General features: G+C 44.5%; 1 protein-coding gene across 1 annotated transcript in view; it reads right to left on the bottom strand.

The window, feature by feature from the left end:
* Window positions 1-272, bottom strand: part of LOC146599310 (alpha-2-macroglobulin-like protein 1) — a 32328-nt gene extending 32056 nt beyond the window's left edge. The window contains 1 exon segment of the mRNA XM_085298897.1: window positions 205-272. Coding sequence (XP_085155023.1) covers window positions 205-272 — 68 coding nt within the window.
* Window positions 273-26784: the final 26512 nt, after the last annotated feature.

The raw sequence follows: 26784 nt of genomic DNA, 5'->3' as shown, positions 1-26784 counted from the left end.
TGCTTTTCAGTGTTAGTCCTGCACTAACAAACACAAGGGTCTTCATCTGCAGTGATACTGGACATCCCCAGCTCTAGCTCAGCCTGCCTTGAGAACAAGGCCATTCATCTCTATAGTGCTAAATAATGCAGCATTTCACCACCACACCCTTCAATGATAGCCCCTTCCATCAAGCCCACCAAAATCAAAAGGAAATAATCTCACGATTCCAAGTTTGCTGCAGCTGTGGTTGGGAATAGGATCAGAGCTAAGAGGAGCACTTGTGCTCCCATTGCTTGGGCTGGGACAGACAGCTGACAAGATCCACACAGGAGCAGAGAACAGCCTGTATTCATGGACTGGTGCAGTCCTAAATACCCTCACTTTGATACTTCTGAGTCCAAAGAGTGGGAGAGTTGCAGTATGGAGACTGCATCTCTCCCAGGCTAATGACATTAACTAATATTTACTTACTTCAATAACAACAGAGTAAAGGCCATGCAGCACAATTCCCCACCCACATCCAAACTCAGATGCCCGTGGTTTTCCAGGCCATGGGGTGTCAAAGCACTAAAGAAAAGATGTGGGGTGGGTGAGCTGTAATCCAGGTTGAAGTGGATTCATGAGAGAAACCCACCTCAGCTGTGGCTGGTCTGTGTCCTAGCTGTGACACCCCATGACAACCAAAGCTATGCACAAGCTCCTATCCTCAGTTTGAAGAACGCATCTTTTCAGTACTCTTTGAATCATTAGTGATCTTTCCCTCATTCAGCTTTTAGTTAGAGCTTAGAGTCAAAACTTTTCAATTCACCTTCATTCCCTGCATCACTTTCTCTGTTCACTCATTCAACGTAATTATGTCTGATCCTCCTGGGTACAGAACCTTCTCCAGGGCTGTTCCTGCATATCCAGCATCAGATTCCCCTCATTGCTCCACTGAAAGGCCTTTCCACATATATCAAGACATTTTAAGGTCCAAGCACCTCACACACTTATAGCTAATATCTACCTTACACCCCCTCACTCCATTGTCCAACCTTCTGCCAGATTCATCCACCCATAAGGTATTTCTACCTCACATGACCAGCCATCTCTTCCAGAATCCTCCCAGGCACTACAACCTTTCATATAGTTTTATTGGATGGCAGCAACTGCAGCTGATGTGAGTGTGGTTTGGACATATTTGCCCTCCACTTATGACCTTGTTTGAAGGTGGGTGTCCTCATCTTGCCCTGGCCCCAGTTGTGTTTTTGCAGAGAATAACCTAAGGTACACAACATAGAAGGGATTTGCTATCTGTCTCCTTTGCTCCCAGCTGAAGTAATCCTCTGGATTTATTTTGGCACAGCCTCTGAATGGGCTCAGCATCCACTCTCTTAATACACAGTGTGATGTAACAGGAACAAACTAGCCTTTAACCTAGCACTGACAAGAAGATAATGTGCAAGTTTAAAGCATTGTATATCACTGATCTGTGAGCATATTTGATTCTCTGAAATCAACAGGTTTTCGAGTTCAAGTTAAACTACTGGGAGAATAAAACAATCAGACTTCTGTTTGATTTCAGAAACATTACCTAGGCTTTGCATCTCTGAATGGTCAAGCTGGCCATCTCTGAAGTTGGGTGTGAAAGAAAGGCAACAAAAATATAGTAACATGCTAAACTTCCCTTCTTCCAGGCAGGTGTAAGAGCACTGGTAGAACTGTATGGGGAGCCCCGGGTTTGTCTCGCAGGAGGCTGCAAGGCAGGAGTGAAGTTTTAGTAAGAAGTAAATAATACATAAAAGAAAAAACTCAACCCAATGATATCACAAAGAACGAATTTGTACTAGGATGTTTCCAGTGAAATCCTAGTAAAGAAGCTCCTGAAGATGATTGCAAATTGTGCCTCATACCAAATAGAATAACTTGGCACTCCTGCTGCCATCAGCTGTGTTGCATAAGAGAAGAAGGCAGAGCAGACATTTCTCAGGGAAGTAGTAACAAACCTTGGTAGACGTTGAGACAAGTGTCTCTTGTGTCTGGTCAAATAAAAATTGTCTCCACTCCTTCCACCTGCCCACATCCCAGCCCCAGCCATGCATAGTTTGACTTCTGTCTTTTTGCTTTTAAAGCAAAGAGAGAGACAGCCACCCTATCAGAGAAGGAGCTGCATAGTCTTTAAGCTCTGGAAGAGGGGGGAGAGGAAAGAAAGAAAGCAGCAGAAGCAGGGGTGAAGGGAGGACAAAAGAGAGGCTCATCTTTCTATGGAGGGATTTGACCTGCAGTCAGCTATGTGGAGCCACACTATCCTGTGGGGCAGCATCCTTCTCCTGCCTAGAGTGGCTGGAACATCTGCAATGCTGTAAGAACCTCTGTTGCTTCATATCCACATGCTGGTCTGTGGGGACTCCTCAAGGCAGGGGGTGACAGAAACAGATCAAAAGTTCTGAGACAAGGCAAGTTTTTCTAGAGGAGTATCATTGCCTGTATGTCATAGGTTTCACTTCCTTCTCATATGCACCTGCCTGCCCACCCTGCAAGGTTCCTTGGCTCTTCTTCTAGTGCCTTTGATGTAGACCRTGTATTTCTGCAAGGAGTCAGGTCAGATAAGCCCTGCCAAGGTTCTGCATGTGTTTAATTCTGACCTGCCAATATCTGCAGGAATGTCTTGTTTCAAGTCTAGTTTTAAAAACTTGTCTAGTTTTAAAAGCTTCTTCCAGGGGGCAGTGCAGTTTCTTCCTCCTGGACATGTTATATAGGCTGATATAGCTCACTCTGAGATAAGGTTTTACTGCTGTGTGTTTCCTACCATTTCTCTTAGCACAGAGCTTTGCTTTGTGGTAATACTGCTTGCTTCGGTATCTGCTGTCCTGCCCGTGTGCCAATGCTTGCTGTAGCTTCCTCATAAAATAATCTAGCCTGGCTTTTGGGATCCCTGTAAGATAATCTTGGAGATGATGTCTCATACTTTTATAGCTCATAAAGCAAAAACAAGGGGTGAACTGCAATAAAGGGGGAATGTGAAAGAAAATTTTCCAGAGTAGAGAGTACACTCAGGGATCACTAGAAGCAAGGGATATCTGGTAAGTTCAATTAGGTCTTTAGTGTACCTCCAATCCTTATTGTCCAATGACAGGGAGGAGGTGCCATGAGACGTGCTAAGAAGAAAAATCAAGACAGAGTTGACATATATTATCAGCTCCCCTGATATTAGCAGCAGACAAGCTGCTCAAGGCAGCTTGACAGCCTTTAAGCGTGACGACCCTCAAGGCTGCTGCCAGCTGGACTTTGACTCTCTCCTGCCAGGGTGTTGAGCCCCAGCAAAGAACTTTCAACAATTCATGTCCCTGCCTCTAGCTGTTCTGATCATTCCAGGTCCTGTCCTCCTGATACCRCAAAAGGTGCCACTGGCTGACCCTATCTAGCAGCAGTAAGCACAAGGAATCAGTGATAAGACTTTTCAAGTTAATCAAACCTCTGTTTTCACCAAAAGCCAAAAACAAAAACAAATTTTGTCTGCTACCTAGTACTGTTCCCATTGCCAAGCCTGCTGTGTAGTATGTTTTTCTCCTGGTGTGGCAGGAAGTGGAAACTACCATGAATATGCCTCTGGGAGGTAAGGGCCAGCAGTTACACCTGGCTGAAGGATATAGGGCTCCATCAAACAGAGGATCCTAAAATCTGTTCTGGAGAACACATTTTGATGATTTAAAGAAACCAACTGCTTCTTGAATGTTGGCTCTTCTTTGGTCCTAGCTGCTGCAGTACTTTATAAGGTGATACGAACCAATACAGCTTCTCGGTCTTATCCATGTGCACAGATATGCTAATAGCCACAGACATCTGAGATGTGGATTGAGAAAGCAAGGAGAATAAGTGTTTCAGGAGCTGAAGAGCAGATGCTCATGAGATTTTGTGTTCAGGACATGAAGTTATGACAGTGAGACTCATACAATGTGTAACATTGGTTCTGAGCCCAAGAATAGCTCATAAGACAGAAAGCAGATAATCAACCAAGTGAGCTGCTGAGGAGTCATGGTGTGGTGCAGTGAAAAGACCAAAGTTTCAGGAAACTTGCAGTGTAGTCTAAGCCCTGCTGCTAATCCCTTGTGTGAAATGAGCAAGCCTTTTCACCTTAGGCCAAACTTATTTCATTTTCTCCACTTTATCTTGACATTCAGTCTTAAAACCAGTGACTACCTCTTATTGTATGTGCATGCAGCATGTAGCACAGACTCAGTGGTCATGCTGCAGTACTGATAGATGGAAAGAGCAGTGTAATCTAGTCTCACTGGCATCATGACACYGGAATGGAGGGACCAGGAGTCTTATTAAGAAGTATCCAAATCCCAGGGTCAAAATCAATCCTCCTAAGAAGTCAGCTTCATATGCGTTCTTTTTCTTCTTGTAGGAATTATGCTGTGGCAATACCATCTCAGCTCTACTACCCCTTCTCAGAGAAAGTGTGCCTCCAGCTCAGGAGAAAAGAAGCAGTCCCAATCTGTGTGACAGTAACCTTGCAAAGCAAAGCTGAGAATCAGACTCTGATCATTCATCCTATCTTTCACCTCACCTTTTTTCATTGCACAAGCTTCCAGGTGAGAAGGAGATTCTCAAGGGTTGTCAGCAGAGTGTATGCCATATGAGTTCTGCTGTTGCTGGATAGGAAGGCCAAGGACTGTGCCTTCCCTTGGGCACCTTTTAATCAGGCACTGAATCTTCTACTTCAGCATATGTAGGGCTGACAATGCTCTGAAGCCTCACTGATATTTTACTCTTCTAGATTTTTTTTATTATTTTTTCTTTAGAAAACATTCTGAAAAGTGCTCTGAGATCTTTTAGGGCAAGTAGAAGGGAGCAAAATATAAAATCAGTATCAAAATCATTATTTCGAAAGCCTACGGATACAAAATCCTGAATAATGGTTAATTTACAGCTATGTCTGAAGGTCCCTGCTCTTGTTGGAAACACAGATGAAGTGACTTTTATTGTCATCATGTTCCAAGAAGCTATCTCAGAGTTATTCTTCAGTTCTTTCAGAAGAAACAGAAAGTCCTAATCAAGCATGTAGACAAAAAGACTTTTATCCAGACAGACAAACCTATGTACAAACCTGGACAGGTTGGTATGGTAGAATTCCATGTCCTATGAGATAAAGAAAGATGTAGAGAAAGATAAGCAGTTTAGCATTAATGAGCGCCAGCAGGGAGATGGACTTTAACCTAGGACACAGAAAAAAGAAACAAAGGAACCACAAGATAAAGGAGCAAAAGAGCCATCCACAACTATGCAGAAGTGAGATAACAAGTAAAGAACACACCTGGAAACTATGGAAAGGAACAACTGGGAGCTGGAAGACCCCCAAACTCTAATATTACTGTTAGTTCCAAACTATCACATGACAAGAGGGGAGGATTTAGATTGTAAGGTATAATTGCCCAGGAATTTCTGTGTTTGGGGGTCCCTCCTTGGAGGCACCCAGCTCAAGCTGTAATTACTGTACATATGCCATTAAACTTTATTTTGCTTTAGTTGTCTCTGACCTTCTGGAATCAGTGGGAACCTAAGGCTGGACCCTGTTATGGTGGCTGGTGAGCATTATTTTCCATAGCACAGACCTCGACATATGGGGTAGCCGCTATCTCTTGGAGCAGGCAGCTAGCTGAGTGGTGCCTGCTCTGCAAGGAAGACAGGCCACAGCCCTCATCTCCCTCTACCATTCTTGGCTATGCCTATTGTGAAGGATTTAGGGATAGTTCCCACCCATGCCAGCATGGCACATTTTTTCTCCAGTACTAGCTAAGCTCGGACAGTGTGTCAGTGTGAGCATGGTTTGTGTGTTTTGGCTGATTTATGAGGAAAGGTTCATACAATAGTATGTTACATTCCTGAGTGCTTCTGTAGATCCAGAGTGTGCCTAAATTCTTCTCTCTCTCATAGACTGTCTGCCTCAGAGGATCATAGCCCTGCAGGCCTCATCACCACTCTAAGACAGTTCAGATTGCCACAGGGCACAACTATTTTCCTTGTGTCTCTCCGTCATCTCTGCTGGCCTGACTCTCACTGCAAGCAAGACTGACTGCCCCATCATAGGTCCAATATTTAAAAAAAGTGCTGTTTCTCAGAAGCACAGCCAGCCTTCCCCAAAACCCCACATTACCACTTCCACCCCTCTTTTCTAGCAGAGTTGAGATCTCGTAACAAATCTTTGAACATGGGGCCAAGAATGGCTGGCTCTGAATTCTGCCCATACCTTCTGAATAAAGCACATCATCAGCACATCTTTCTTAGATGTTTCCATCCCTATTATAATTAATGGACTTGATTCAGCCAGCCCTGTTTTTCTTTTGCTCTATAGTCAAGTTGCGAATTGTAATCTTGGATCAGAACTTTATTGCAAGCAATGAACCAGTAAGTCAAGACTGGAGAAACCTTAATAAGTCTGAAAATGGTATGAGCTGCCTCCAGGATATCTGGATCAATTCTTGGCACAGCCAGGAGATCATCTGTGGACATCTAATCTCACTCTTGTTTTGGCTGCTTGAAAGCAGCATTGAGCATGACCTACTATACAGATGCTGCTCATGATGCTGGGACAGCACCTGTGAATTTTTTAGGGAAACTCATGTATGTCTGAGAGACAAATAACTCAGGGAGGTGAATGGTAACTTACATCAAACCATACAGCCAATAGCTCTGTTTTTTTCCTTCCCACAGCACCACCTGGTGGAACTGAGGTAAAACACTTACTTTATAAAAAGTGGTGATCTCCTCTTGCCTTGGGGAAAACAAAAGGTGTAAAACGATGGTGGGGAGAAATGGGTGCAGAAAGCCATTTATCTCAGAATGAGTGAGAACAGCCCTTGACTTCTTGTCCTTCTTTCCGTTAATATCCACACAAGTTTTGCAGTACAGTGTCATGATGTCTATCAAATAGGGGGTTCCTGCAACAAATGGTGGCTGTCACTGAGCTGTAAATACCTCTCCATCAACTTTTCTGGAGTAGCACAGGACTTTTAGTCCCTGCAGGCTTCAAAATGGAGATTTGTGAATATCTTAAACTATTCTTTAAGCACATTTTTATATTAAACATACAGAAAATAAAAGCTTAAGCAGTTAATGTGGCCACAAACCTAGGGAAACTTCCCAAAAGAGCTCTGAGGGGTTTTTTTTTGTTTGTTTGTTTGTTTGTTTTTTTCCTCTGTAATCTCTTAGTTTAGTTTTAATATTATAGGTAAAATACAGAATTCAATCACCTGAGCTGAGGAAAGATGCCTGAAAGCAGTGAAGGATTTGTAATAACCCACACAGGAAGGTCCCAGTTCAAATTAGCAATGGACAGTAGCTAATGCAGATTTGTACATCCCACCCACCAAGCAATTAATACAGAAACAGAGTTTCTCAGACACCTATTGAAATACTTTATGCCAGTTTATACAAATGTAGTGCTGTGATCCAGCTTCACCATTTCAGACAACAGTTCCCATTTATTTTGTATGTTTATAAAGGCCCATCAACTCATCACTAAGTCCTTTTTTGGCTGGACAGTGCAACTGTAGCCAGAGTTCTGTCCGCCATGGACTGACCATCACAATCAATAATGCCTCCAAATGCCCCTGCAGTCCCACAGCCCCTGCTCAGCATCTCCATGCTTTACATCCTGCATTACACAGAGAGGCCTCGTAGTTCCCTACATGAACTCCTAAACTAATTCCACAGACTTTCCCACGGATTCAAGATACCAGACACCACTGTAATTGCTTCTAAGTTGCTCATGCCTTAGGCAGTATGTGCTGCCAGGATTGAAACTCTCCACAGTGACCCAGGAGGCTATGCCAGCTCAAATCACCACAGGGCATCTTTGAGAGGGACCACCTGTATCAGCATTAAATATATGTGTTTTTGAGACTCTAGTTGCAGGCACTGGGTAAGCAGTCACAGTAGATACGTTAACAAACATTTGCATAGGGACCAGAGATGGGTTCATGAGAAAGAAATGAAGGCCAGTATCAACCCTCAGCCCAGTATCAACCCTCAGCCCAAATTCTCAGTCTATATTGAGGGATCTAGTAGAGTACACCATTACCCCCACTACAGGCCAAAGACCATCCTTGTTAAACTTAGAACACTTTTTGCCACAACGGCAACCAAGTGGCAAGAGACTTCCATCTCCTGAACCAATCCATCACAGTGCTCTGAAATAAGAGCTGTTAGAAGAAATGTCCAGTGTGTGATAGGCTCCATATCTTTGTCTCAACTCACAAGAACCAGCCAGTCCTTCCATTCACAGACTGAACAAGCAATGGAGGCTTGGCAGTGGAAGGCCCTCTCTCCTCTAGACCTGTGATTTACTGGGTCTGAGGACCCTTGAAATGCCTCTTGGTGTATCTAGGATGTGCTCTCAGTCAGACAAGATGCTCCCCTAAGGACTCTTACAGAGAGGGTCTCCTCTCAGTTTGCATTAAGCTCTCAGGTTAAAACTGTAAACTAGCTGTGGCCACAGCCAGGTACCTGTGCCCAAAAGGGGTTCATCTCTAGTGCTGTGCAACTGAAACCTTTGGAGGCTGTCCATGAAACTCAAAAATCTCTGGAGCTGGGCTTTTGTTGCAGGCAGGATCTGAGCTGTGCTTCTGCAGTCATAGAGAATCTCTGGATAGAAATGAAAAACTTTCTCCCTCTCACACTAACCTGTATTGTTTTCATTCTCTGCCTACAGATATACAGTATGCTCAGCTATCCTCAAGAGTACCGCAGTGTGATCACAGACACTTACAGTGACTACTGTACTATCCACAAGGGCTCAGGAACCATCAGTTCCTCTCAGACTACTCTTCTATCAGGAACAATGTAACTCTTCATGTGCAACAGCTATTCTTATGCAGTTTTCCAACTAGACATTTATGGACTTCTGAAAGTAAATCTAATTTCTATAATCCTCGAAATATCAGAGCTAAGCCCTTCTGTACCCCAGTGCAGCTTCACAAATCATCTTTTTTGTAAACAATAACCACTTTAGGTTCTGAATTTGTTATGCTTCTGAACTGAGAGTTCTCTGACACAAGATGCTCTAGCTTGCTGAATTCCCATTGATCAGACAGATCCCTAAAGCACAGCCCCCCCACACACACACTTTTGCCAAACTGTAGACTCCCAGACTTTTTAGGAATTGGAGGGAGTGGAGAATGTCAGTCTGAGTGAGAGGAGGCTGAAAAAGCAAAGCACCTGAGAAGAAGGGAAGGGGGCATGGGAGAAAGAAGGGTAAAACCTGGGAGGAGTAAAGAGGTCAAACAAGGTTGAAATGAGAACAAGTCTACATTGGGCTGAGGAGCAAACTATGATACCACTGTAGTGACTTTGTGTGCATGCACATGTGAGTAGTCATCCCCACACCCCTGGCAGTAAAGATTTGCCTTTGATGTGAGGGTTCAGAATCTGGGCTCTGGGAGCAGACTGATTCTGCATTCTCTCCTTGTGAAGCTTTTACGTGAGTCAGAGGTGCAGCAACATGCTGATAAGCTGGGAGACTGGGTCAGAGATAGACCCTCAGACATGCTGTCCCCTCCATGGAGCTCTGCCTTCTTTTCTCCCCCTTCTTTCTGACAAAATTCAGGTCTAACATTTTTAACCAGCCTTAAAATCAAGACTGTGATTGAGTGCCACTCCCAGACCACTTTCTGCTATGACTGTATGTCTACATCTTGATTTATCCTGTTTCTTTGAAAATCATGGGTGACATACACCCGTGGGCACACAAGGGCAGCTGCACATGCAGTGCACTGAGGAACTGGGGATTGCTTCCCAGAAGTGATGAGTGAGTCAGAAGTTAAACAGGAGATGAACACAGGAAGAGGAGAAAGACCTTGGCAGTGTGAATGCACAGGGCAATGGAGGGGTGGAATATTGGTTACTTAGGAAGAACCTACTTGGAAGTTTCTGCTGGCAGATAGGAAGACAATTTGGTCAAGAGGGAGGGTGAGACAGCTACCTCAAGAAGGAGGATCTGTTTGTAAGACTGGGAGAAGTTTTGCTGAAAACAAGAGAATCAGCCAATACTGGCACATGGGGGTATCGAGGCCTTTATGCAGGGGCTGAAAGAGCAAGAAGTGTCTACAAGCAGGCTGAGTTCCTTCTGGAGGAGCACATACATATAGCTGAGATTCACATGCTCACTTGGGATGTCTTACTGTAGGAGACTAACATTGAAGAACTTTGAGGGCATCTTGAAGAGGACAAGGAATGTGGGGGGGATCAAAATGGGAGTAGGAGTGTTTTCCCAAAACTGGATTCTGTTACCCGGTGTGCAAGCAACCCATAGACACACAGGTGTCGGAGGCAGGCTTGCGGAATCATAAGACGACCCAATATGAGCTAGCAATATGATCCGTTTATTTCAGCAACTTAACCTGCTTATATACCATCGTATGCTGTTCACACGCTCAAGCATCCAGCTGGCTATATCTAATYGGCTTACTACTATAGTTCACGCYGCAAAGCTCTGTGCTATTGGCTATCCACATATTCACTGTCCCGTCTCGCCAACCCCTTCATCCTGTTTTTACACAGCATTCATTCTTACTCCCTCATTATTTGTCCTTCAAGGTGTCTCCAAGGTTAGTCCATATCAGCAAGTCAGGGTTGCTCATTTGCACAGCCTGATATCCATGCTCAGACAGCCAATTCTCTACACACAGGGTTGAGATATTATTTCATTTCTGCACAGAGATGGATGGTAGGTGGTAAATCCACAAAGCTAGCACACGTTCTCCCCTTCTCATTCTTTATTTATACACACTTTTCAGGAAGTGCTTTATACAAATTTTTCTACTGGTTACAGTTTCGTTGCATCAGATGTTTGCTCTGTGCTTGCGCTTTAACTTTCCTGTTAATTAGCATAGGAAGCGGAGAAGAGGCAGTAATATCATTATCATGTCATTTCCATCTCATTATTCATAGTGAGTGTGTAGTATAATATGTTAATAAGCCTTAATGAACCTAAGGTCACTTCTGGATTATTCTGCTGTTTTTGTCTTGCCAACCTCTCACATTCTTCAAAGTGCTGTGGTTTCATCAAGATTATTGGGCTGGAGCTGGTTATCCTTTGCAACACTGTTTTCCCTCTCTCTTGTCCTCAAGTCTTGTTAACTATTTGCAGGATTTTTAACAGCATCTCTCCAACAGGAGGGTAAGGAGTTGAGCTTTGCCCACCTGAACTCTATTCTAATCTCAGAGATACTCTGTGTTTGAATGAATGCTTATATTCCTAATTGCTTATGATGAGTGGGCAACTCAGACAACCTGGGTACACAGGTAGATACTGCTATTGAAGATGCTTAGTTAAAGCATGTTGAAATGGGCAGCAAAGCAAAGCCAGTATGTACCTGGTTTCCAGAAAGATTTACCTGGAGTCTGGTCACTGTCAAGAGACTAATCATGGGTTGTGACCCCACATGATCCCAACCTCCTGCCAACGAGATCTGAAAGGGAATGGGCAGGAGTAGAGCCAGGGCATCATTGCCTTTGTGCCCACAGAGACAAGGAAAGCCAGAAGAAATGGATAAGGACAATGGAAGTTTGGTTCAATTCCTGGCTCTATTTGAGATTTTCCAAATGATCTCAGACAGCTCAGAATCACAGAATCTTGTAGGATAGAAAGGATCTCTCCAGAAGTCTTTAGCTCAACATCCTGCACAAGGCAATTAGATCACACTGCTATAGTCAAATTCTGAATATCTCCAAGGATGGAGATTCCACAGAAGGAAATAATCACTTCCCTCAACCTGCTGGCTGCAGTCTTCCTTATACATCCCAGATGTAGATGCCTTCCTTATTGCAAGAGCACACAACTGATTCATACTCAACTTATCATACATGAGAAATCTCTCTCTGAATAGTTGTTTTCTAGGCATTTGGTGCCAGCCTGTATTGTTGCATGTTGTATCAACCACCTCCCTCAATTAGATATAGTCTGATAACTTAGTAGAGATGCACTCTAACACTTCTTCCAGGTCATCAATGAAGCTATTAAGCAGTATCAGCCTGATTATCAATCCCTGAGGGATGCCACAGGTAAACATCCACCAACTGGACTTTATTTCACTGAGCATCACTCTCTAAGTTTGATGGCCTAGCCAATTTTTCATCCTTACCATCCACTTATCCAGTCCACATTTCACTAACTTGGCTACAAGGACACTATTGGAGACTGTGTCAAAGATATTGCTATAGTCAAGGCATGCAAGATCCACAGTTCTCCCCTCATTTACACAGACAATCATCTCAGCTTTCTTCTTTCTCCCATGTATTAATGTTCTTCATCTGTAAAATGGGATTTCTACCTCTCCATCTTATCTAGATAGATTGTGCATATTTCAGGCCATGGACTGTCTTCTGTTGCTTGCATACAGATCAGTAAGTGACTCTCATAATGACTTCCTAGCTGTGATTGAGAGTTTGGGTATTAGAGTGGTAGAAATGTGATACAGTACTCTATGGCTCAGGCTGGATGTATAACATGGTTTCGTGGGGGGCCCAATATGCCCACACAAAACAGGAATTTGAGGTGCAATATTGTCCAGAAACAAATTTTGATTTGCAAGAGTCTCTCAGTCATTCCTTGCCCACTCTCTTGCTATCTTTTCCATACTTCTGTCTCACTGCCTAAGAACCCTTCACATACATACATTCCCAACTCATACTCCTTCTTCATTTTTTCCATCTCCATTCCTCTGTTTGCAACTTCACCTCTTGTTATCCTACGAAAAGTAGTAGCACTACCATAAACACTTGCAGGGCTGAGTGTACAGAGTTTCCAAACAACATCAAGAAAAATCATTTTTGTAGGAATACAGTTGGGTTCAATCACAGTTCATGTGTGGCAGTCCTGGGAGAACAGGGATGGGACTCTCCCATGCCCATTATTCCTGGGTCATTTCTCTATATCCCTGCTCAGGTTAGTCCCTCCCTAAGTCAAGAATATATCTGAAATGTATCTGTAGTACTGCCTTTTCCCTCAGCCATCTTTGCCTGACACCAGCTATTTGCACATTTCTGTAATTTCCTCTCCAAACCCCCGACCCTTACAGCCCAATCAATACTAAAATATATCTCCTCTTAATATAGTAACTAAATTGGGCAACTGATCACTTTTAGAATAGAGTAAATATATAAAAGTTAAGGCCATGATTCAAAATCAGCAACAGGAATCCTTTTTTTTTTTTTTTTTTTTTTGGGGGGGGGGGGTCACTGTCACTACAAAATGCATTTCTCCAGCCCTTCTCCTCCCACAAATTACCCAGAGAGCCTTCCATACAACTCAAGAGAAATCTTCACAGGAATGGGAGCAACACCTTCCTCTCTGTTTTCTCCTCAGTGGTTCAGGGTCTGCTGAGCTACCTGTTACACCACCCGACACTATCACAGACTGGAAGTCCATGACTTCCTGCACCTCAGAGAGCTATGGATTGGGAATCTCAGAGACCATCAGCTTGTGGAGCTTCAAGCCCTTCTTTGTGGAACTCACCTTGCCCAAGTCCATCTTCTGTGGAGAGTCATTCTCTCTCACAACCAAACTCTTCAACTACCTGAAGCAGTGCATGGTAGTAAGTAGCTCCTTCCAAGATGAGTGTTGGGCAGAGGGGTGTATGGTAACATTATTTATTTCACTGATGGAGGCCCAGAAGAAGGGCTGTCCCCTCAGAAACTGGGTAAAAGACACCAAGGAAGCCCTTCAAAAAAGCTCCATGCACAGCCATCTCCAAGTTTTGCTTCTGCATAGGCTCAGCTGTGCTGTGACATAACCCCACAGGATAGTGAGGGTCATGGACTAATGGTGGCCCACAACTCTGGCAACTGTGCCATTGTCTTGCTTACCATGGGCTTCTGCACTTGACCCCTACTCCCTTTTATTCCATCTCTAGCTCCAGCTTAGCCTAATGGATGTCACGGATTTTGAATTTGTGCACAACAATGTCAGGTTCGCTATTTGTCTGTGCCCTGATTCAGCAAAAACATTTTTCTGAGATGTGAAGGCAATAAAACTAGGTAAGAGGGGCAAAGGAGGAGTAGGGTCTAAGACAGAAGCAGGAGGCAGTGGCAAAGCTGTTTGAAGAGTCCAGAGCTGGGGTGGAAGGGAAGGTGTCCTACCATGCAAAGTATGAATGAGTGGCCTTAGGCTAAGCAAACTGAAATTTTGGTGCACATGAGCAATCTGGTCTTTTTATGTTTTGTTCCTAAAGAATAGAAGGTGAATTTCACTGTCACTGCTGAGGTGATTGAGCAGGATGATGTTTGCACTGAGAGTACAGTTTTTGTGCCAGAGAATGGAGGGAAGTGGTTACAGAACTAGTTTCTCAGACTTAAGGCAGCCTGATGGAGTGCCTCTTAGAGAGTTCACCAGTAGGGTAAACACCTTTCTCAGAGAGGCTAGAAGAAGCGTGATTCTGCAAGTGAGATTGAATAAAGGCATATGCTGAAGACAGCAGCTCAGGACATGCTGTGTGTGTCGGAGCTATCTGAATTGCTTGCTATCAGGGCCTTGGGGATCATGTTAGTATAAAAACTTAGAAACCTATTTCCCAGCAAAATTTATCAGTAACAGACATATCCCTGCTGTTCATGTGAGGCCATTTGCAGAAGTTGCTCTGACAAAGGTGATGGGGTGCCCGACTGACATCTCATTTTACTGCTCTGCCTTCTGAGCTAATTAGACTTCTTCCCACTGGGTGGGGGGGCTGTTGGAAAGGAAGACCGATGGGCTATTGGAGATGTGAAGGTTGGGGGCAGCCTTGTCTGCAGTGACCATGAGATAATGGAGTTCACGATCATGTGTGGAAAAAGCAAGGCAATAAGTAGGATTACAAACTTGGACTTCAGGAGGACAGCCTCTTCAGGGAACTACTTGGAGGAATCCCATGGGTTAGGGCTCTAGAAGGAAAAGGGGTCCAAGAGAGCTGGCTAGTATTCAAACATCACTTCCTCCAAGCTCAAGAGCAGTGCATCCCAAGGAGAAAGAAGGCCAGCAAAGGGCGCAGGAGACCTGCATGGATGACCAAGGAGCTCCTGGCAAAACTGAAACAGAATAAGAAAGTCTACAGAATGTGGAAGAGGGAACAGGTCACTTGGAAGGAATATAGGAATGTTGTCAGAATAGGAAGGGATGTGATGAGGAAGGCTAAGGCCTATTTCTAGTTAAATCTGGCAGGGGATGTCAAGGACAGCAAGAAGAGGTTCTTCAAGTATATCAGTAGGAAAAAGAAGACAAAGKAAAATATGAGACCACTACTGAATGGGGTGGGAACCTGTGAAGAATACAGAGAAAGCAGAGTTACTGAATGCCTTCTTTGCTTCAGTCTTCACTGCTAAGGGCAGCCTTCGGGAGTCCTAGAGCCTGGAGACAAGAGAGCAAGTCTGGAGAAAGAAAGACTTGCCCTTGGTTGAGGAGGATCAAGAGATCTTTTAGGCAAATGTGACACCCACAAATCCATGGGCCCTGATGGGATGCACCCACAAGTATTGAGGGAGCTGGAGAATATTATTGCTAGGCTGCTCTCCATCATCTTTGAAAGGTCATGGAAAACAGGAGAGGTGCCTGAGGACTGGAAGAAAGCCARTGTCACTCCAGTCTTCAAAAAGGGCAAGAAGGAGACCCACGGAAGTACGGGCCAGTCAGCTTCACTTCCATCCCTGGAAAGGTGATGGAACAGCTCATCTTGGATGGCATCTCTAAGCATGTGGAGGAAAAGAAGGTGATCAGGAGTAGTCAACATGGATTCACCAAAGGGAAAAATCCTGCTTAACAAATCTGAGAGCCTTCTATGATGGCATGGCTGGCTGGATAGATGAGGGAAGAGCAGTGGCTGTTGTGTACCTTGACTTCAGCAAGGCTTTCGACACAGGATGTTATGTCTCCCATAACATCCTACTAGGTAAACTGACGAAGTGTTTGTTAGACAAGTGGACTGTGGGGTGGATTGAGAACTGGCTGAAAGGCAGAGCTCAAAGGGTTGTCATCAGCAGTACAGAGTCTAACTGGAGGGCTGTAGCTAGTGAAGTTCCCCAGGGCTCATTACTGGGGCCAGTTCTGTTCAACTTATTCATCAATGACCTGAATGAAGGGACAGAGTGCTTTCTCAGCAAGTTTGCTGATGATAGCAAATGGAGGGGAGTGCATTAGAAAGCTGTGTTGCCCTTCAGATAGAACTGAACAGGCTGAAGAGTTGGGCAGAGAGAAACCTCAAGAAGTTCAACAAGAGCAAGTGCAGGGTCCTGAACCTAAGGAGAAATAACCGTAGACACCAGTATAGCCTGGGGGATGATGTGTCGGAAAGCAGCTCTGCAGAGAAGGACCTGGGAGTGCTGGTGGATAACAAGTTGACCATGAGCCAGCAATGGGCCCTTGTGGCCAGGAAGGCCAATGGTATCCCTGGGTGCATTACGAAGAGTGTTGCCAGCAGGTTGAGGGAGGTGATCCTGTCCCTCTATACAGCCCCAGTGAGGCCTCATCTCGAGTGCTGTGTCCAGTTCTAGGCTCCCCAGTACAAGAGAGCCATGGAGCTACTGGAGAGAGTCCAGCATAGGGCTACAAAGATGATCAGAGGACTGAAGTATCTCCCCTATGAAGAATGGCTGCGAGAGCTGGGCCTGTTTAACCTGGGGAAGAGAAGACTGAGGGGGGATCTTATCGATGTGTACAAGTACCTGAAGGGAGGGTGTCAAGGGGATGGGGACAAACTCTTTTCAGTGGTGCCAAGCAACAGGACAAGACACAATGGGTACAAACTCAACCACAGGAAGTTCCGACTGAATGAGAGGAGGAATTTCTTTCCTCTGAGAGTGAGAGAGCCCTGGAAGAGGTTGCCCAGAGAGGTTGTGGAGTCTCCTTCTCTGGAGATATTCAAAACCCATCTGGACGTTATCCTATCTAATGCACTCTAGGTGACCCCGCGCTTGAGTAGGGGGGTTGGACTAGATGATCTCCAGAGGTCCCTTCCAACCTCAACCGTTCTGTGATTTTGTGACACATACCCCTTCTCCACCCAGAAGGTCGATGTGGAAACCTGTGAGACAGGAGTCACTGGGCCTGCATATGTGCACGAATCAAGAAGCCCAAGCAGAAGCAATGTCATCTTTGAACATCTCCAGTACTGTCTGGAGAGGCATGGAGAGGGGAAAATTGGGAATTTTGGAGCATTCTCAGGAAGTTTATGAGAAGACAAAGCCATTCAACTCTCCCCAGTATCACAACCTCCTGACAGCACCAAGCCATTGCATAACCACATCATAGTCACACATCTGTGGGTGACCTCATCACCCTGTCATCCTGTCAGTTGATTTCTGACTTCAGTTCCGTGGCCAGGTGATCCCAATCTTGTTTATGCTATCCACAGAGAGTGTCTGTGGGTCTGCCATCTGCTTCTTGGCTGTTGTTGTACTGATGCTTTTGCCATTTGCAGGAACTTTTGTCTCAGAGACAATCACCTTCACTATGTCAGAGAAAGTGGTCCTAGGATCAGCGAGAGCCCATATCTCTTTCTTAGGTGAGCTCTAGAGAGTCTTAGAAATTAAGATTTTTCCCTGCAAGAGGCTTTTCTTCACTTCTTCACTACCATATCTTCTATAGTAATGCAAGTAGCAAAAAGAAATGTACACAATGAGGTGTAGTACCGCCAGGGCCCCTAGGTCTTCCAGGAAGGCATCCTATTCTGGCCTCTTTTATACAAGTGACACTGAGCCAGATGGACTTGTAACTTCACCCAACCAAGGGCAAGACAGGAGGAGTACCTTATCTATGTTTCTGCCAGTCTACTCCTTTGACCACTTAGTTCTACACTGCCACAGGTCTGTTGACATTAATATCTACCCAGTGTGAGCAGAGGCGAACTGGGTTAGTGGATTATTTAGAGAATCAATGAGCACAGAAGTTTTTAGTATGCAAGAATATGTAAAGCTCTTTAAGCTGTGATTCTGTCCCACAGCAGATATTTTGGGAACAACACTGGACAACATAGAGGAGCTCCTCCAAATGCCCAATGACTGTGGAGAGCAGAACACTGTTCATTTTGCTCCCAATGTCTTCATCACGTGATACCTTGAAGAGACAGGACAACTGACTCCAGAAATCTAACAGAAAGCAACTGACTATCTGGAAAGTGGTAAACTGATTTCTCTTCATGTTGTTTTATTAAGTGGTGATGTTCACTAAACTGGGTTGTTTGATGAAGATCTCAGCAGACATCTTGGGGATGAGCAGGATTTATCCAGTATCACTTGCCTGATATCTTGGGAATTACAGTGGTGTAATCAGGCTTCTACATCTCAGCTAAACATAGGGTAAAAGATACCCTCTGAAAACCCTTTGTGGCATTCCTTAGAGACAATGCTTTCTGTAACTATCATTATCATTATAATTATTGAAGGGAGAGGCTGTCACCTTGAGAATGTGACAGACAGAATGTCTTCACTGTCTCCTACCTCTTTCCACAGACTATCAACAGTAACTCTTATATAAGCATGCAGATGGCTCATATAGTGCCTTTGGGAAAGGAAGTGAGCCAGGGAACACATGGGAAGGAGAGATCTCCAGAAACAGTTGAGGGGCAACAACTGGATCTGGTCTTGCTCAAGCTGGCCTGAATGTTGACCACTGGGGAACTTGAGTGAGTCTGGAGATGTAAAGTTATTTCAAACATAAAGCACTTCTAAGACATTTCAGAAAAGAAACACACCAGTGAACTGATTTAGGATACCCCTTCTTGAGTGTTTGTGTTTGGGCAGCCTCAACTGAGAGTCTGCTTCTGAAGACTTAGCTTCAAAGCTTTGTTCTTCCCAAGATTTCTGTGGTGCATTGTTCCCAGGGAGGTGTGTGAGAGGAGTTGAGTGAGCAACCTTTATGGTCATCAAATATCAGCCCTTCTGGGTTTACCTCACACACAGGCATCATCTTGGGGCTGACAGAGACATGGGGGAAACACTGAATTCTCAGTGAATTTTCTTTCTCAAATATTCTCTTGCTGCAAATGGAAAAATATGAGCTTGAGCTACAGACTTCAGAAGTATCTATCTCATGCCTATTGCTTCCAGTTCCAAGTATTTCAAAAGGCTCTGGCCTGCTAGTATTTCTGCAGGGATGAGATAGAAGAAGATACAGAGACTTCTGTATCCCTCTAGAGATTAGCATCAGTGACTGGTTCAGTCTGGTTTTCTTCTCTCTTCCTTGGCTCTAGGCTGACTACCCTTGTCCTCAAGACCTTCAGCCAAGCCCAGGACTTCATCCACATAGATGAACAAAATATAAAGGATGCTAGTGTCCTGGTAAAATGTCAGACTCTTTCTAGGTGCTTCAAGAGTGTGGGGAAGCTCTTCAACAATGGCTTGATTGTATGATATGCTTGGTCACTCATTAAGCACTTCCGCATCTGGCCCAGCCTGGATGCCAAGAACAAACCCAATCTCACTGCAGGAGGAAGGCCCTGAAGGGCCCAAGGTCTACCTTGGTGGATGCTCGGGGTCGTGCTTAGCCATGTTGGTGCTTCTTCAGGTTGTGGATGATGGAGGCTTGCATTTGATGATACCCATACAGGAACTGCACCAATGCACTCAAATCCAAACACACTCCCTAAAACTAAAAAGGTTTTCAAGCTCTCCATTATTCCTTAGTACACTGCACTAGTTTCCTTCCCTACTAATAAGCTACCTTTTCCTCCTTCAATCTGAGCCCCTCACTGTGTAAAGAATGAATGGGATTGATGGAAGCCACTAGTGAGATTCACTTTTCCAGGAGTGCACCGTATGCACTGAGAAACGCAACACTTGTACACGCACAGACACATACAGAAAACCAGCAAGGCAGTGCCACTAAGTTCACTGCACAGGCAAGTGTCCTCAGAGAATCACTCCTCCAAGTGTAGAGAAAGGTACTTTTTACTTTCCCTCACAAAAGCTACATTTTTCTTTGCTCCTCCACATGTTGCCACTGTTCCAGCCCTCAAGTGAGATATAATGTGGTACTTGGGCTGTGAGAACATTACTTTCCTCTAGTGCTATAATCTGCTACTGAAAATCCTTTTGAAGGAGAGAGGAAAAAGAAAGGCGCTTAGTTTCCAATGGAGGGAGACAATGAGCTACACAAATGAGCTTGGTGTCCTATGATTGAGAAATGTCCTGGCAGTGGTAGTTGCATGAGCAGATACCAGCCCTGGCACTTCCCTAGCAGAAGTAAAGGATCAGCACTGTTGTCTGTGCAGACTTGGAATTGACTTGGAAAGCAGAAAGCACTAGAAAACTTCTCTCTCTCTCTCCTTATGGCAGCCCTCCTCTTCTTTGTTTTGTACTGACTGCAGGGTGCAGTGGAGGAAGGACTACAGCTGAGCTCTGTGATCATCATAGCTCTCACATACTCAGGGATGCCACGCTCTGAGAGTATCAGCAGCAAGGTCATGCTGTATGTACAACCTCTTTGCAGACAAGTAAATTTAAGGTCTGCCTATGTTTACATACATAGGAGTGCATTACCATTTTTTTCCATATTTATTTTGTCCCTGTTCCTACCTCCTCTGCACATACCAAAGCTGTAGTTCCTCCCTGAGACACCTTACCAGCAACTTTTATTTGTATTTGAGGACTCAGTTTTGTGGAAAGCTCTGAAATGTATAAAAGACTTGGTCAATATGAATACTGGCAGTTCCAGCCTTTATAGCCTGGCACTAGCAGCAAATGCCTTTGCAGTAGCAGGTGATAAGGCACCGGTGCAGAAAATCCTCAAAAGATTAGATAAGGTAGCCATAAAATCACGTACTAGACTCTAAGAGGTAGGAGTGAGGGACATGGGCAGAACTGTGTGGAGACCCTAGGAATACAATGTGATGGAACTGCAGAACAGGAGTAAGGAACACTGTCAGAGCTGCGTGGGGAGCTCAAGGCTTGGATATTCTCTGTTTACCAAGTAGAAACAAGCTATATACTTAATGTGAGCAAGACAGACTTGCTCTATGGAGCTTCATGCATATTCTAGAGCTCCTTCAGCCTGCAGCTGCTTTTTATTTTTTTTATTTTTTGGGGGGAGGGGTAGCAAAAGCAAGGAGTGGAGGATAAGGAAGAAGATATGCATCTATATGTTGTCTCAGTATCTAAGCACACGGGTTGAGGAGGACTCCAGGGTCTTTAGGTACAACTACATACTCCGTAAGTCTTCCTATTCTTCCCTTAGATAACCAAATGTTCTGGAGTCAACAGTCCAAAAAGGAAGGGGATTCCTATGCTGATATCAGGCACCATCTGTTGGTGGTGATGAAAGGCTCGCCTTTCAAAGTCAAGTTTGTCTTCAGATAATGTCAGAAAAGTATCACAGATTTTATCTTGGCTTACCAAGCAGCAAAACCCCTATGGGTATTTTATTTCAACTCAGGCAATCCACTGAAGCCATCAGCAGCAGATAACCTGCTGTTAGCTGGGGCTTGTGAGAGCAATAGGTTCTAGCAATGCCTGCAGGAAAAAAAAGAGAGAGAGAGAGGGAGAGAGAGAGAGAGAGAGAGGATGTGTGCTCCTAGGAATTGAAAGGGCGAATCCTAGTACTTGCATTCTTCTGAGCTAGTTCCATGCTAAGTTTCCAAGGGGAATGTTCACCCCTGTTTTGGGCTGTAGCTGTAGTACAAGGAAGGGAAAGGCTAAGGACTATGCATGCGGAGGAATCAGGGACCCTATTTTKTTCAATATGTGTCTTTTCCCATGGGACATGGTGGTTGCCCTAGAAGCCCTAGCTCTGTATGCAACCAAGACCTTTAGCAAGGAGGGCCCTGATCTTCAGACTTCTCTCTCCTCTGAGGGCTTCAGCCAAAACATCCAGGTAAACAACACTAATTGGCTCCTGTTACAGACAGCAGAGCTGGCAGRCGCTCTCAAAGAGTACAGTGCACATGTGCAGGGCCATGGGTGCTTCTTTCTGCAAGGAAAGCAAGATCTGCCTGGGGAAAAGCCCTGCAAAGCCAGAGAAAATCTCACTCTACTGTTTAGCCAGGACTGAAAATAGACTGTAGTGACTTGCAGAAATCGAGGGCCTCAGGGCTGGCAGGAGTAGCTGGGATTCAATGGAAAAGGAATAGCAGTTTCCCATATGAAGTTTGGATTGTCATCACCTAGTTAAAGCTATACCTCTCCTCTAAGAGCCCGTGTGACAACCACTAGGAACAGTGCAGTAGCACAACCTCTACTTCCACAACATCATTTTCTCTTATATCAATGCAAGACAGCAAACAGCAGCCAAATCCTAGACAAGGATGTTTGGCAGCAAAAAAGCTGCTGACTAGCTTCTTTCTTTCTCTCCTGATAGGCCATACCATATCCCTCCACAGAAAAGCAACCTCACCTTTGCCATGTCTGTGCAGACAGAATGCACCTTGCCCCATGYCACCCAGTTTCCTGTCACTGTCCGTGCTCAGTAGGAGACACTCAACTGTCCTTTTCCTCTGTGCTGAGAGGCTACTGGCCTGCACCAGCCTCTAGATGGCCAAGATTTCCCTTCCCTCATAAGGTCCGATTGTTAAGACTTCCCTATTCTTTTAACTGTGCTCTCCTCAGCTAACTGGAAGGTGCCAGGCCCTGGAAGGATGGTATAGGCTCTAGTCCTATCTCTTCATTGCATCAGTCATCACAATTTCTCCCAAGGCCTTTGAGTCTCACCTTCATTACACAATGCGCTCTCAAAACACCAGTATTGTGAAGGCCTTGAGGGACTGATTGCTGACTTCATTCCAAAGTCTTCCCTTCTTTGCTCCTGGCTGCTTGTCACATCACCCTCCTCTGCTTTACCTCTGCCTGATTTGGTCCAGAACTACCAACAAAACAGGAGAATATGATACTCCGAGTCCTGCCTATAGAAGGAAACTCCAGAAACCTTCCAAGGAATTTGTTCACCTTGGCACAGAATAGTTGAGAGAGATCTGGGGAAGCACAAGTATTTATTACAGTACAGAAACAAGTATGCTTACAGGAGGAGCACTGGAAGGAACCACAGATCCCTCCACTAGAGTGGCAAAGACGGGCTGGAGTACCTGTGGAGATCATGGTTCAGTGCTCTTCTCTGGGTTCCTGCTGCAGCTGTACAAGAAATCATCTGTTCACCAACATCATCCTGATCCAAGTGGAGCTGCTGACTGGACAYAGCCCCATAGCAGGTTCACTGGAAGAGGTGAGACTGTGAGTTTGTGTCCAGCTGGGGTGGGAATGGTGACAGATGTCTGTGATGCAGGATTGTAAGCAATCATGCCAGATTGTAAGCATGATCATAAGCATTCCTGTGGGCAGGTAAATACAGTTCTTCTCTTCCCAAGAGGTCTTTACACTTAGTGTCTCTTCTATGCCACAAGAAGATCTTCACTTTGCCTTTCTCCACCCCAAGCACTTCTTTGTCCCCATTAAAATTTTGTCCATGCTCTCACAATGACAAATCCCCCTGAATACTTCTGCTTCCTGATATAGCCTTTCTGATAGGCTTTTTTATTTTGTTTATCTATTTTCAGCTAAATAAAATGCATTTAATGAAGAAAGTTCAACGTGAAGCTGACCAAATTATTCTCTGTCTGGATGAAGTGAGTGGAATTTAGCCTAATCTAATCATTAAGAGGACTGCAAGTTAACGGATATTTTTAAGGCTCTTATATATCTTGTTTCCACGAGTTATTTTAAGCAGCAAGTGCTATTGTTGCCCAGCTGTAAGCAGCCTAAATGTAGTAGGAAGCATCTAAAATTGCTCATGGAGTTTGCCAGGATTAGTCAATATCAAACCAGATGTCTTTGTGAGTAGCAATGCTCACTCTACAGCCTCATTAGTCAATAGATTAGCAGATTAACTCCAGCCTTTCACTAGCCACACTCATAGCCAAATAATACCAGAAACAACAGGTGGCATGAATTTGAAAACCTCTGAATTTTCAAGGAGAACTTCTACATTTCTCTGGGATTTGACTCTTTATCTCCACCTGTGTATCAGCTGAGCTAAGATAGCCTGAGAGTGAACAGGTTATTTTAGCATGGCTCCATCAGCCTTGCAGAAGGGCTCTTTTTGCTGTGTCTACAGCACAGAGCAGAAAGGCAGTGCAGAGAAAGATTTCAGCTTAGGCTGCCAAGTGGCAGAGAATGGAATCCACTGAACAGCAGCTCATGTAACTATCACCATCCAGCAGATGTTCACCTGCACCTTGTATTTGTCTAATCTAACAGGTTGTGTGAGTTTACAGAATAAAAGCTAATCTAAAGTGATTATATAGGAACAAGTAGAAAATGAGGCCTGACGCAGGAAAAGAAGCCCTTCATGAAGGAGTTCAGAGCAAAAATGAATAGGAATGTGCTCATTGCCTCCGTGAATTTGATATCTTTCATGAACTAAGTTAAATTTAGTGCCCCCAAATGGTGTATGATCACAGAGGTTGAGTAAAAGGTACCACTGAGACAGACTGAAAGGCAGAACAGATCTATTACAATGTTAAGGCCTCACAGAAGTTTGTGTGAAAGCAGGTTGAAGGGACTGTCTTACAAGACTSTGGTTCTGGCTGTAATCTTTGCATCTCTTGGCTTTAGCTGACTCAGCAGCTTCAGGTCTACACCTTGCTGGTGCAGCAGGACACATGGATGAAGGATCTTAAGCCTGCTAATATCAAGGTCTATGATTACTACATGCCAGGTGAGCTCAGATGCTGGACTTCAGAAATTTCAAAAATGTAACACTAGAAGGAACTTTCTGAAACTGCCAAGTCCAAGCCGATACCATCTCAGACACATTCATCTAACCTCCCCTTAAAAACTCTTTAGTAGTGGACTTACCTTCTTGGGCTTCAAGATGGTGGATCTTTCTTCCTCTTGCCCCTAAAACTTGCAAGCTTGAAGCTGGCAGGTGGCACCACTTAGTGTCTAACTCTTCCAACAAGAAGGAAGCTAGGAGTTCAGAGCTGTGTATTTGGACATTCATTTTGTGGGCGTCAGAAAAGTGAGGAGATAGCTTGGGATAATGACAGTGACAATAATTTGACCTGTGTTTTCTGGGGTCCCTAATAGGAGGAAAAGCTAAAAATGTGTCAGGGATTGTTATTTCTTCAGAAAGTGAAGAATCCTGTAACAGTGCTTCAAAAGGTCGCAGACTGTATGACTTGGATGAATCTAGGCTAACTGCACACAGAAACTTTGACATATACAAGTGATTTCAGTTGTCACAGTGGCAGGAGTCATGGCTTGTAAACTGAGGGCACACCAGTTCTAGATGCACAGACACAATGCTGAGTTGTGATTTTTTGGTGAGCGTATCTCATGGGCATTTTTTCCTCTCCTTTTACAGAAAAAAACTACAGTGATGAACTACAATGCCCCTTTCAAATAAGGTGAGGGCCCAGCACATCTTTTGCCATCACAGGGGTGGTCCTGAGGATGATAAAGAGGGAGGGAGATGAAGATTAAGGTCCTTAATCAAGAAACTTGCCACATGGCAGGTTGAGGGTGTTAAGTGGTTAGCAGGGCAAAGGGTGCATTCCCATATCTCAGTGGTTAAAACAAGGAAAAGAGAGAACTGTGCTTGAACACTTGAGGTGCCCAGCTCATGACAGAGTTGGAGGTATGCTTCAGAAAACAAAGGCTGCCTCTCCCAAGTCCTACCACCAATCCTGCAATTGAGGATTGAATATACTTTCCTCAAGTCAATACAGTTCCTATACTGGCCACTTTCACTGCCATTCCAAAACCTTCCAGCCCTGTGCATGCAATACTCCATGTTCACCTTCATTGCAGAGCCTGACTCCTTTTCATTGCTAGGTCTTTTGGAATCACAGAATCACAGAACCAAGCCTAGGTTCTGATCCTTACCAGGAAATGAGCGCCTGTCTCATTCTATTTCCTGGACGAGCAAATCACAGAATCAGAGTGGTTGAGGTTGGAAGGAACCTCTGGAGTCCAACCTCCCTGCTCAAGCAGGGTCACCTAGAGCATGTTAGACAGGGTTGCATTCAGGTGGGTTTTTAACATCTCCAGAGAAGGAGACTCCACAACCTCTCTGGGCAACCTGTTTCAGGGCTCTGTCACTCTCAGGGGAAAGAAATTCCCCCTCATATTCAGGCAGCACTTCCTGTGTTTCAGTTTGTGCCCGCTGCCTCTCAAAGTCAAAGCTTGAATTCTGTGTGTCTGGTCTTGTCATAAACTTTGATATAAGCACATTTTTCCTTATTTGCAGTCCATGAGCTGCAGAAAAACATCTGCTTCATGAGGCATCTAATATGTGGAACATATGGAGTCGTGTGGATGAAAGACACTGCTGAGGGCATCTCACGGTTGTGGATAGTAGGTATACACGCAACACTGATGCCTAGTGTTGCATCTAGGATGCCTGCCACAAGCCCCACTATCTTAGTGGAGATTCTGCTTTAGACTTTGCACATGGGGCTGAAATGTGCTAAGGGGCCAGTTAGAGAGAACCCTATCCTTGATGGCTTGGCAGTTCTGTTTAGTCATGAGGCACAAAAAGTTCCTAGTGGCTAATTTTAATACTTCAGCAACACAGACTTTTGTCCTTTGTTGTCTCCACAGGAACAGGGGCAGACCCATCCTCTGCAGCCATTATCCCTCGATCCTTTGTCATCTCTGCTCCAGCCACCACATGGAAATGTGCAAAGAGAGAAGCAGAGAGAGAAAATGCTTAAAATTGCCTCCTAAGCAGTTAGTTTCATGAAGATTCAGATTATGCCTGGCATCTTATTAAAAGTCAGGAGACAATTGTCTGGTTGAATGATTATCCAGGCTTAGTGTTCTTCTCTAAAACCAGGAAAATCATGCTTAAGAGCACCCAGGACCACC

This window comes from Rhea americana, unplaced genomic scaffold, assembly GCF_003343005.1.
Source record: "Rhea americana isolate MKP2758 unplaced genomic scaffold, rheAme1 scaffold_142, whole genome shotgun sequence".
Taxonomy (NCBI): domain Eukaryota; kingdom Metazoa; phylum Chordata; class Aves; order Rheiformes; family Rheidae; genus Rhea; species Rhea americana.
Note: the sequence above shows the minus strand (reverse complement) of the source record. Positions and strands in the feature narration are given on the sequence as shown.